The sequence below is a fragment of the Clupea harengus genome, chromosome 12 (assembly GCF_900700415.2).
Source record: "Clupea harengus chromosome 12, Ch_v2.0.2, whole genome shotgun sequence".
Lineage (NCBI taxonomy): Eukaryota > Metazoa > Chordata > Actinopteri > Clupeiformes > Clupeidae > Clupea > Clupea harengus.
The window spans coordinates 15330188-15342470 of record NC_045163.1 but is presented as its reverse complement, the minus strand read 5'-3'; the positions used below and the strand labels follow the sequence as shown (position 1 = coordinate 15342470).

Here is a 12283-nt window from a genome sequence, read left to right as displayed (position 1 = left end):
AAAACAGATGGAGAGGCCGTTTTAAAATTACTGGTCAGTTTTGTTCATATTTTGTCCAGGGAAGTATATTTATATATACATGGGATAATGTCTACCAGACAAAAGAAAACGTTTAAGTCCTTTGTAATTTTCCAGTGTCAACACCACATCCAAACTTCTGCCATCTCAGTGTGGAACAACCAGTTTCTGTCACTGGCCAGGAACGGTGAGGAAACCTTCAGAGTCACCTCATTACAGTCAACTTACACATGTATATAAACAAAACTGTGCACCTCAGGGAAGTACTGTTGCTGTATTTATTGTTCCTCAGGGAAGTACTTTAATCTATACCACAGCACTTTGTTGAACTCTTAATATATATATTTTAAGCTATTTGTACTGTTTTTAGATAGTTGTAATATTTTTGTGTTATATGTTGTTGCTGTGTTATATGTTGTCCCTCGTCGCACCAACAGGAGCAGCACCCCAAATGTCATTGTATGCGAATACAATGACAATAAAGGCTTTTCTATTTCTATTTCTATTTTCTATTAAGGGGTATCTTACACATTTTTTTTTCATTTTGTATTGATTTTGGACTAATTTATCATTATTTAAAAATGAACCCATTCAGTACAAATGTGACTGTATTAGTGTCCTATCTTTTCTCCTCCCACCTCTGAGTGACACGGTTACAAATCAATCACCAAACAAATATTGAACTCTGGACAACAGAAATCAGAATTGTGTTCAGTACACCACTTAACCCTAAAAGCCCCTGGGGTTGTATTATAAATAAAACTGAGAGGAAAGTGGAGTACTAGACAAGCAAGGAAAGATGCAACAAGATAAGTGGGTTTCATGTGATACTTCTCATGATGTAGGCCCCCTGGTCTTTCCTCAAGAAAAGTTAAATACACCCATAGAACAGTTGTTCTCCTTAAGGTCTCCTGAACGGTCCTTGTAATGAAAGACATCAGCATAATGCAATGGGCACTTAGAAACAGATAGTCATCCAAAAATCCTCTATTGGTGGTATTACTTCATTGTCTGGCTGTTTTCAGGGTGGGACCCATAGCAGGTGGACCCTTTGACAATTGAGACAGAGACTAAAGGAGGGCTCCGGTTTTAGTGTAAACACACCCAACAAAGAAGGGAGTAGCCTACTTCTACTGTCATTAAAATGATGGTTCACTTCCAAGGTTCCGATTTTACCTGTTCAGTTCTGGGTAAAATACAACTATTAGTAAGGAATCTGAATAAAAGTAATCGTTCAGAGAGGCATTTGTGCATTTTTTTTTTTTTTTTACATTCTTGGAAAATTTCAAAATCCAAGGAAGAGTGGAAGTTCATTGATCACGGTACTGATCTAGACTGGAATCATACAGAACATTCTCCTCATAACTTTCTTGTGATCGCAAAGCGGCAGCCAATGGGAAGCCAGGATGGAGTTTCGGGTATGTGCCGGAAGCTGAAAGCCGAAGGCTCCACACCTTCTGGGAGGAGACACCTGCAGGGGTGACGATAAAGTTGTGCAGCAGCAGGTGAGTAATTCAGAGTTGGGCGAACCAGGAACAAAACAGAGACGGCGCCTGGGAGGCTGGAAATTAAAGGTACGGGAACGAAATACTGGGGAATTTATTCGGTTGTCATGTTGTTTTGCTACAACATTTTCACTGATCTAGTATAGCCTACCCGTTTGAATGTTCTTGGAGTATGCTTTATTGGGGTTTTTTTTAAACTGAATTTTCATGTCACGGATGGCTGTTATCTGCCTCCAAATGTCTGGAGACACGTTTCCCCATTTGGTTGAGGACCAGCTCTTAATTATGTAGCTTATGTGATTGTTTAAATATTTGTTTCACCTCACACGTATTAATAAACGGAGACTGATGATAAGTAGATACATTTATGCAAAACTGGTATAGCTCTAGTGTTTTTTATTTTAACATTCAAAAAGTGTTGGTTGAAGTGTTTTTTTATAGGCAGAATGCTGTCCTGTAGGTTTATTAATTTGTTTCCTTGTTATAAGTAAGCAAAGTGTTGTAGCCTACGGATATGGCAGTGGCAGTAGGTTAACTCTTCACATTTTTCCAGTAACCGAAGTAACGCAAAAATGTTCAACTTCTTTACATCCCGAGCCGTCATTCTTTACGATGAGTGGATCAAGGAAGCAGGTGAGTCTTACAGCATGATATTGTGATGTCCAGCTGAATCACATAGCATGGCCTACTTTAGTGATCTTAACCTGTCCGCATTTGAACCGTTATAAACACGTTTCTCCGCTTGTCCTCTTAAGATCCACGGGTTGAAGACTGGCTGCTGATGTCGTCGCCAGTCCCTCAGACTATGATCATTGTGGGGTACATCTATTTCGTTGCATCTTTGGGCCCACGGCTAATGGATAACCGCAAGCCCTTTGATCTCAAGAATGTCATGATTGTTTACAACTTCAGCATTGTTGCTTTTTCCCTATACATGATCTATGAGGTTAGTGAAAGGAGTGATATTAAATCGGACTTTTGGTTTTTTTAATTGCCCGGGGTTTGTTGGTTGTTCTTTTGTCGCTCACTGTATCAATCTTATTTTACTAGTTTCTGATGTCTGGTTGGGCTAATGGATATTCTTACCAGTGTGACCTTGTTGACTACAACTCTCCCCGAGGTCTTCGGGTAAGAGGAAAATATTATCAGTGTTTTTTAAATAATAATCTGTATCAAATGTAAAGTTTGAACTTGTGTTGATCCTGCTCTTGCTTCCTTACCTGTAGATGGCATGGACCTGCTGGCTATACTACATCTCCAAATTCATTGAGATGTTGGACACCGTAAGTGTTTATTGCCATTCATCCCTTTGTACTGTTAAAATATGCATCTGCAAATGTTAACATAAGGCATTATGAACTCCTTGTGTGATGTATTTTACAAACTTGCCTTGTCCTTTTGTACATGCCATTTACTTGTCACGTCCAGTACAATTATGTTTAAAGAGATTCATTTTATTCTATTCTAGATCTTCTTTGTGCTTCGCAAAAAGAATAGCCAGGTCACGTTCCTTCATGTCTACCACCACTCAATCATGCCATTCACCTGGTGGTTTGGTGTAAAGTTTTCTGCAGGTACAGTCTCATTCTCAGACATTTAACTACAAACACAAACCCAACTGTCCAAGTGTCTTCAGATGGAATGAAACATTCTTTTCTCTTGTTCAGGGGGCCTTGGAACCTTCCATGCCCTGGTGAACTCTGCTGTGCACGTCATCATGTACTCCTACTATGCCCTTGCTGCCCTGGGACCTGCCTACCAGAAGTACCTGTGGTGGAAGAAGCACATGACCACCATTCAGCTGGTATGTCCACTTTTATAGTTAGTGAAGTTTCAATAGCTACAGTTAAATGCTGTTCCATGCTGTTAAATGCTGAAACATGTGTTTCTGTCTCCTGTCTTTCTCACAGATTCAGTTTGTGATGGTGACTGCACACGTCGGACAGTTCATCCTCATGAAAGACTGCCCCTATCAGTTCCCTGTGTTCCTGTACGTCATTGGCCTGTATGGACTAATCTTCCTGGTGCTGTTCCTAAACTTCTACTACCACGCCTACACCAAGGGCAAAAGGTTACCAAAGGTACTTGAACAAAATGGGAGTGGCCACCACAAGAGGGAAGTGTGAAGACTTGAGCAATGTGCTTTCCTGTACATATTTTTATATTTTGAGAATTTATTTTTTATTTCCCCCTTTGACCATTTCAACAGGTTTTCAAGTTTTGACTAACCTTTTTTATGTTTAAATTATTAAGTATCCTCAGTCACCGTATTTAAAAAGACTAAGTTTAATAATATAATGAGTTTCTCAAAGTTTCGTTTCTATATAACCAGAATGCCTTCAAGAGGAGGGTAGGAAGGGTTATGTTGGTGGGCGTACGCAATGACTGGGCATGAAACTAGATTGCCCCTTAAATCACAAGATGTTTTTTTCTCTTGGTGAGGACTGTTTTATTTGTTTGAGATTACCCTAGAAGTACTTATTGTTTTAAGAGATAAGAGATGATGATTGATTTGAAGAAGATTTGTTGCTTCATAACATGTTATGACTGAGTAATGTTATAAAGGAGGTATTGATGTAAACCTGTTCCTGAGGGGAGGTTGATGTGATGGGCTGTCCCAGTGCTGCTGTAAAAGCCGCTGGATCCTGACTAACTTCCCTAGGAGCAGTAGAGTCCGACTCACAGACCGGAAGGGAGACTCCTGAAGTTGCCCAGAATGATGGATGTGACTCGTAATGTGATGTGATTTGACTTGAAATATTTATTTGTATATTTAAATGTGTTAAATTCGTCATTTTTAAAGTTGTTGGTGATTAGACTAAATGTCTTGATCTTGATTTTTATTCTGGAGAGGGCTTACTGAAAGTTAATCTTTGACGGCTCTCAGTGAAGGAACTATGCTTCAGTCTTTTTTTTATATATTTTTATACATGTTTTCTGTTAAGTGCTATGTCTTTTAAAAATATATAGTTTTTCAAATGATGCCAAACTAAATTGAGAATGTTAACGATTGGCAACAAATGTTGAATGTGATTTTATGATCGAATAAATTATTTGACCTTTATGTAAATGAAATGGTATTTATTTTGTTTTCTTGGTAAAAAAAAAATGTCCAGAAAATAAAAGATGTCCGGTTTGAACTTGGAGTGCTACATCTCCAGGAAGACCATTTATGGTCACTGTGTCATGTGACTCGTTGCGTGCTCCAATCATTTTGCTAATTTCGTTGTGCACCAAGTTTTCAAACCTCTATCAGCTCGCTGGCATGGCTGGTCGCTTGTAGAGTTAAACTAGAGCTAGCTGGCTAGCTAAACTATGCGGAAACATTATTTCTAAATATGAAATTTACAGAAATTATATGGATCTGTTTTGAGACTGACTCTGCGTGAAATGGATGGTAAAATAATCGGACCGGGACCTTACAGGGCTACGAAGCTGGTAAGATGTTGACAGTGTTGGCTAGCGTTAGCCGAGTAATTTAAGACCCAACTGATCTGCCTAACCGTTAACGTTTTAAGTATCTCTACCTTGTGAACCATGGAGTGTGTTGAATTATTTCACCACTGTTTAGTTTTGATTGTGGACTTATACCTGCCCTTTCCAGTGGAATGAAACAATCAGGCTGTTTCGTGGAGGAATGCCTTTACGGCGACACAGGCTACATTTCCGTAGTTATGACAACAGCTTCACTGGCTCAGAGGCTATTGATTATCTCCACGGGCTTCTGAAGCGGAACCACAATTTTGGACCCGAAGTCACTCGCTACCAGACGCTTCAACTCTTGAGGAAATTCATGAGGAACCACGTAATTGAGGACGTGAAAGGCCGTTTTGGCAAAGAGGATTTTGAGGATAATGGACACTTGTACAGGTAGTTTTTGTTGTAATTGCTATTATTGTTGGTTGCTCGATTGCTGTTTCCGATAATGGTATAGCCTAGTTTCAAAATTCAGACAGGATTCCCCCTGATTGCAGAGCTTTGGTTGGAACTGAAACATAAATACATGATTTGCTCGACTAATAGTCTTAATTAGTGCCGTGCCATAGGACCAAGCATTTTTTGTAAGGATAACTCTTAAATCTCGACAGCCTACTCCTTATGCATTGATGCAACGTAACAGTTTGCCATGTTCCATTTTGGGTACTTGTTATAGGCGTATCCCCATGGTCTGCAATCCAATGCAGTATTTCTAAAGAATGATGTAATCACCTCTAATTATCACAAATTACCATCACTGCCCTGGCTGTCTGAAAGCTTGGACCATTTGTAGAACTTTCTTATCATATTCTGACTAGATGTTTAATTACATCCGGTTTACTCAGTATCTACAAATCCACATATACATGATCTTGTCTCTTCTTGAGATCAGATTTCCACCAGAATCCCCCCTGAAACCAGTGCCCAAGAGGCCACGACAGACGGACAGCTTGGCCCTGCCCAGACTGCCCCGCTGGGATGACTACGAGGAGGTCCTGCCACAGGGGAATGTCCCCCTAAAGCCTCTCGTCCTGGTGAGGAAACGTCCCTGGATTAGATTTCCTATCTCACTTAGGGGACTGTGATGTCTGGTTGTAAGAGCTTCCACTTACAAAAAAAATATAGGGCCAGAAATATTGCTACATACACTAAAAACAATGGAAGGCGTACAATGTTTTTCTGTTTTTGAATGTAGTATGGAGAACCTCTTTTTATGACAGTGATTCATATCTACAGAATTCAGAGACCTGGAATAAGAGACACAGCATAGCTATTGGAGAGGTGCACGAATGCAAGCTTATACGAAGGAGAGAGATCACTGCAAAACACCTGGACCAGATCTGGAGGGCGATGACTTTAGCTGAGTAAGTATAGCAAGCCCATAACCCCATATGCAATAAAGTGCAGATGCTTGTAAAAGCCTTCAGTGTTGACTTCTGGTCTATCTGTTGCCAGGTTACAGCGTGTGCTGGGGCTGCAGTCATTGGAGGGTGTGTTGGACTCCAAGCATGTCAAGCCCAAGCACATCATTCATAACGTGTACTGTGTCAACAAGCAGGGCATTGTGGTCCTAAAGAACAAAGCAGGTGATAGACCTCTCTATATGTCATTTACAACATGAAGTGTTTTAGATGGTATTTAGACAGTGTAAGGTTTAGCATAACTTTATGTGGCCTCATGGGTAAACTTTGAATTGGTCGGCTGTTGTTTTATGTCATGCCGAAACAAATTTTCTCTTCAAACACATTTGGTATTTCTGTGATGTTATTGTTCTGAGTTTGATTGTGTTGTCTTAATCTTTTCAAATAGATGACCTTCCACATTGGGTGTTGTCTGCAATGAAGTGCTTGGCAAACTGTAAGTATTGAGCAAACATGTAGGCAAGCCTAAAGCAGGCTACATTACTCCGCATCACTTCCTGTTTTCCTGTCCGCCCAGGGCCCAATGGCTGTGACAGCAGACAGCCCATGTACCCTGGCTTTGAGAGGGACGTGTTCAGGACAGTGGCTGAGTACTTCCAGAGGCTGAAGGATCCTCTCCTGACATTCCAGCTCTATGATGTGTTTGTAAACATTCTTGGTGAGCGACAACCTCTATGGTGTAATGAAGTTTGTGGTTTGTTGTTGTGTGGTTAAGATGGGTTTTGTGTTGTATTTATCTGGATAACCTTCTGTGTATGTGCGTGTCTGTTTATAACAATGTCTGAGTGCTTTAGCTGAAGGTGATGAAGGTCCTTGTGTGCCTAATGTCTTTGTGTGTGCGTGTAAGTGTGTGTGTTAATCTATTCTGTGTCTTTGTATGTGCTTTCAATATTTTGTCTATTTGTGCGTGTGAGTGTGTATTTGTATTTTGAGTCACTCCGTACTCATTAGCTGGTAGTGTTGCAAAAGCTTTGTTTGTTGTTGTTTTTTAACCACTTCATTGACTTTCACTTTCACACTTTGCTGTTGTGTGTGTTTGTGTGTTTCTGTGTGTGTGTTTCTGTGTGTGTTTCTTCCCTCTTAGGCCTGCTCCAGAAGCAGCAGGTAGCGTCTGAGGCAGTGCAGATGTGTTGTGTCCTGCTGCCCCCTGCCAACCGCCGCAAGCTGCAGCTCCTGCTGCGCCTCATGACCCGCGTCTGCAACAACCCCACCCTCCCGCCGCTCAACGATGCCATAGCAACACGCACCCTGGTAGACACCTGAATCTCATAGTTTCTGAAGTTCACACACACACACAAAAACACAAAAACACACTCAAACACACTCTCGCATTCCCTTGCCACAAGTGTTGAAACAGGTCTTTGCTACACTCTTGTATATGTATATGATTTTGACTTCAGTACATTTCACAACAGTCCACAGTATCACTTGGATGGTATGTTAATGCCAGCTTATAAGTAGAATTAAAGCAAAATCTACAAGATCTGTGCAGTTTGCGTTCATTTTAGTTCAACTTATAACCAGTTGTGAAGGAATTAAAGTAAGAGTACTTGCTGTGTGTTGTCTTGTGCTCCTAAGGAAACCTTGGGAGTTTTAGCATGTGCATAGTCACAGAACTATAGTCAGCTTTGTCTGAATTTGTTTTTGATGTGCAGATGGCTCAGACCTTCTCCCGTTGCATCCTATCCTCGTCTGATGAGGTGGACCTAGACGAGCTGCTGGCCACCAAGCTGGTGACCTTTATGATGGACAACCAGGAAGTGGCGCTGCAGGTCCCCACCAGTCTTCAAAAGTCTGTGGAGGAGCATGTTAGCCAGCTACGCAGAGTGCAGGTGAAGAGTTCAGGGAAAATCATACACCTCTACTCCACCCCGACAGCTTTCCCTACCACTGTAATTCTATACACTTTTGTATAATAGTGTTTATGCCTTGTGAATTTACAGTTCTATATTGTCCTTGATACAATACTCATTCTATTAAAATAGTCTATACTCTCCCTTAGTCAGTAGTTTTACTTTATATAATTTTACTGTATATATTATAAAAATACCCAGTGTTCTGTTCTGTTATGCTGAACACTATTGTGTCCAGTTCTTTACTGGCCCATGTGTTTAACACAAGCATTCTTTTAACCTTTCTCTTTGTCGGTGTTGTCTGTTCATATGTTACATTTCAGCAGTTCAGAAAGTGTTCTACTCTTCTGTCTGTCATGCAGATCAAGTATGCTGGAGCAGACGCAGACATGTCTGTGCTGTCGCCGAGAGGTCCGCCAACCTTCTGCCGGCAGATCAGCCGTGAGGAGTTTGAGGAGCAGCGCGTCTCCGCCTCGCAGGACGCCATGGTGGGGCTGCTGGAGGGCATCGTTCAGGACGAGAACATGTCCGTCAAGGACAAGAAGAAGAAGCTGAAGCAGGTACCTGAGAACAGTTCACTATTCCGGCAGTTTGCCAGAGGTCTTAAATACGCCATTATGAGTTATAACATTTCTTCTGTACATATCATGCACACCAGCTCAGTTCTCTCTCTGCATAAGTTATTACATGTTTAATTGTGCTGCCACTAGGCTAGCCAGCCACTGGATTCTCTCTTAAAGAAAGACAGATTGATTGATTGATTACTTTATTTATCACTAAAGGGAGATTTCAGTGTTACACTTTAAAATAAAATAAATAACTAATAATAATACAAATAAATAAATTAAATAATAATATATTATATATATATATATATATATATATAATATATATATATATATATATATTTATTTATATATATATAAAAATGTGCATTGCCACTCAGAGGAGTCCCCTCTCCTGGCACAGAGGGAATTCATTGTAGATGTCTATTGGGTGGGCAGGAATGACCTTCCTGTAACGGTCCTTATTGCAGCGGAGCTGAAGGAGCCTCCTGCTGACAACACTCTTAAGGATTTAGTCATGTGAGAGAGGTCCTTCTTGAACACCTTCAGATGCTTTCGAAGGTGCCGTACTAACTGAATCAGGTATATAAAAGGTTGGAACTAACAAGTGGGCTGATGCATTCTCCATAACCCCTTCTAACCTCAACCCCTCGTTTCTGCTCAGTTCCAGAGGTCGTACCCTGAGATCTACGTGCGCCGCTTCCCCACGGCGGACAGCGAGGCGGCCGTGTTCCCAGTGAAGCCCCCGAAGCTGAAGACCCAGCTGATGTTCCGCACCCTGAAGAAGCCCTTCCAGCCCTTCCAGAGGAGCTGGAGCTACAGGGCCTGAGCCTCCAGCGGATGATCATAGGAGCAGGTCACACTCCACGCCACACTCCATGCCACGGCACGTCACATAGGGCTGCAACTCAGAGGCATCTACGACTATCGTTAAATGATCAGCTACGACTATCGTTAAATGATCAGCTACGACTATCGTTAAATGATCAGCTACGACTATCGTTAAATTATTAGACTACTACGACTATTGTTAAGAGAGATCATGTCATCATTTTTAAGACTGTCTCTTTTAGTGAAGGTGGTCGGATAGAGGACGGACACAGAAGATGGCTGGCATAACAGTGCTTTTGGGCAAAACAGCCAAGGGCTCTTGTCCATTTCTGTGTTGACCCATGCATTGGTACAGCATTGGTTAAAAAAGATGCAGTGTGTAGTTTTGTTGACGACAAATTCATTGATCTAGACCAGGGGTACTCAATAGGCGGACCGCGGTCCTGATCCGGACCCAGACGCAATCAAATTTGGACCGAAGCCAAAATCAACATTCTAATTAAATCATGATCCAAGCGAGTTTTCATTGGTGCGAGTTTTCATTGGTGCATGATTTCGCGCTGTATATTTTTTTCAGCCACACAACAAGAGCGTGCATACCTCATATGAAATATGGTGAAAAACAAATACAGGAGCACACTCACTAATGAAGACTTACATCAGTGCCTCTGCCTGGCCTTCACACCTTTTGTGCCCAAGTTTAAACCACAAAAAAGTGTCACCTTTCACACAAATAAGGCCACATCATCTTTTGTGCATAGTTCGAACGCTTTTGTTGGAGTTATGTTTTTGGATTTTGACCGTCACTGTTCCGGACCCTGGACTGAATGGAAATTTGGCGAGTGGACCTTTTGGGTTTCTAATTGAGTACCCCTGATCTAGACACATATCAACGAGGAAGTTCTCAAGGCACGATGAAGAGAGTGTGTTTGTTTATATTTCTGTGTGTTTTGTGCATCTTCTTTGTTTTCTATGGGTGGTGGTGATTATATTTGTGTTCTTCAAAGTGCACATGCAAAATATGTCTCCAACAAAAACTACATACTGTAACTTGTAAGTTGAGGAAAATGCAGAAAGTAAAACATTTCAAGTGTCAGATTAGATTGAAGTATTTTGATGCAAAACATAGCTTGTGGTGGGCTTGAGTTTGGATCAGGTGGCGTTATCTGGTGATGTGAGAGTGATATGTGGATATCACTGTGCATGGTACATATCAAGAACCACAACGTTGGTCCATAAATATTTGCTTTGAGTGGTGGCAAGACTTGGATTGGACATCTTTACAGACAACATGAAAAACAAAACAAAAAAAGATATTTCAAATTCTGTCATAAAGGAACATTTCTGGCTGTTGTGTAAGGTACATTTTCAGACCTTCTATCAAAGTATGAACGTGTACTCTTTGTGAGAGACATTTCATAAACTGAACAAAGTTTTAAATAGATATATTTTTTATGGCTAACTTGAAAAATGTACTAATTACTGTAACATATTGCCTCAACACTGGAAGAAATGTTAAGATATAAACTTGAGTACTGTAGGTTATGATTATGACCAGATAATAAGGCTAATATCTGTACGTTGCAGAATATACTGAGGTCAAAATACTGCTAATGTGGGGTGGTGAATGACATTTTTAGTATGTTTTTACATCCTGAGTGAAAATATTACTAAATGAAGCAGCTGCTGTTCACTGTTGTTTTACTTTGTCTATACAACTAAGGATTTTATGCAGTGTGGTGTATTTAAAATGATATGGACGGTAATGACCAACTCCTCTTAGAGGTTGAAAGTGTTGTATTCTTAGTCTGAACACAGATTTTTAGAAAACGCTTGATTTAACCATTTGTCATGTTTTGTCAAGCAGCTATTGTCACAACCATTCCACAGGTGATACTAAAAACCATGGCATAATTCATGGAATAACTGAACATATTCTTCTATGGCACTGATAGTCCCATATTTTGTCTCTGTATTTATTCCCTCTGCATGTTTTAACTAAATAGCAAGAAATAGGATAGTGGTTTAGCAAAGCATAGTTTTTCCATTCGTTTCAGTTTAAAGATTTAGAAAAATGTGGATTTTCCCAGATGAGAAATGAATGGCAAGAACCTAAGATTTCAGTGAATTTCAATTAGGAATGCATAAATGGTGGGAAAGTTCAATTGTTTTATTCAACAGTATTGCTTTAGTTTTGCGTTAGACATTAAAATCTGTAGGAAACGTGTTTGTATTTAGGATCACGGGGCGTTGTGTGGCTGAATGTTTCCCAAGTAAGGGGCCCCAAGTACGTTTTGTCAGAGTTGAGAAGATCAGCAGAGTGCATCTTAACCCCCTTTGCTTACTGAAACATTCCAACATCATATGTAATGTCAATATAGTATGTATATTTGAATTGACTGTATACCCAAATGCTGGAACACTTAACTGTTACATTTTGCACTAATGGTTTGCTGGAATAAATCTTTATTTGCAAGACGAGTTCAAAAGGATTATTTCTTAGCGATGAGCAGGAAGGTCCTCCATTTAGAATAGAGACCACCAATATATTAGCAGGTCATAACACCATTGTACAGCTGCCCATGTCACTTATGGTATGTTTTGGTTTAACT

General features: G+C 40.4%; 2 protein-coding genes across 2 annotated transcripts; both read left to right on the top strand.

Annotated features, from left to right (window-relative positions):
* Window positions 1–1155: 1155 nt before the first annotated feature.
* Window positions 1156–4598, top strand: elovl7b (ELOVL fatty acid elongase 7b). Its single transcript, XM_012842421.3, has 8 exons — window positions 1156–1592; window positions 2077–2156; window positions 2279–2469; window positions 2574–2651; window positions 2750–2806; window positions 2992–3097; window positions 3191–3327; window positions 3434–4598. Exons 2-8 carry the CDS (start codon window positions 2096–2098, stop codon window positions 3647–3649), a joined length of 846 nt encoding a protein of 281 aa, XP_012697875.1. The 5' UTR covers window positions 1156–1592; window positions 2077–2095; the 3' UTR covers window positions 3650–4598.
* Window positions 4599–4748: 150 nt separating this feature from the next.
* depdc1b (DEP domain containing 1B) lies at window positions 4749–10281 on the top strand. Its single transcript, XM_012842213.3, has 11 exons — window positions 4749–4961; window positions 5128–5393; window positions 5893–6034; window positions 6237–6364; window positions 6456–6586; window positions 6810–6857; window positions 6939–7079; window positions 7506–7672; window positions 8077–8253; window positions 8637–8834; window positions 9505–10281. Exons 1-11 carry the CDS (start codon window positions 4914–4916, stop codon window positions 9667–9669), a joined length of 1611 nt encoding a protein of 536 aa, XP_012697667.2. The 5' UTR covers window positions 4749–4913; the 3' UTR covers window positions 9670–10281.
* Window positions 10282–12283: the final 2002 nt, after the last annotated feature.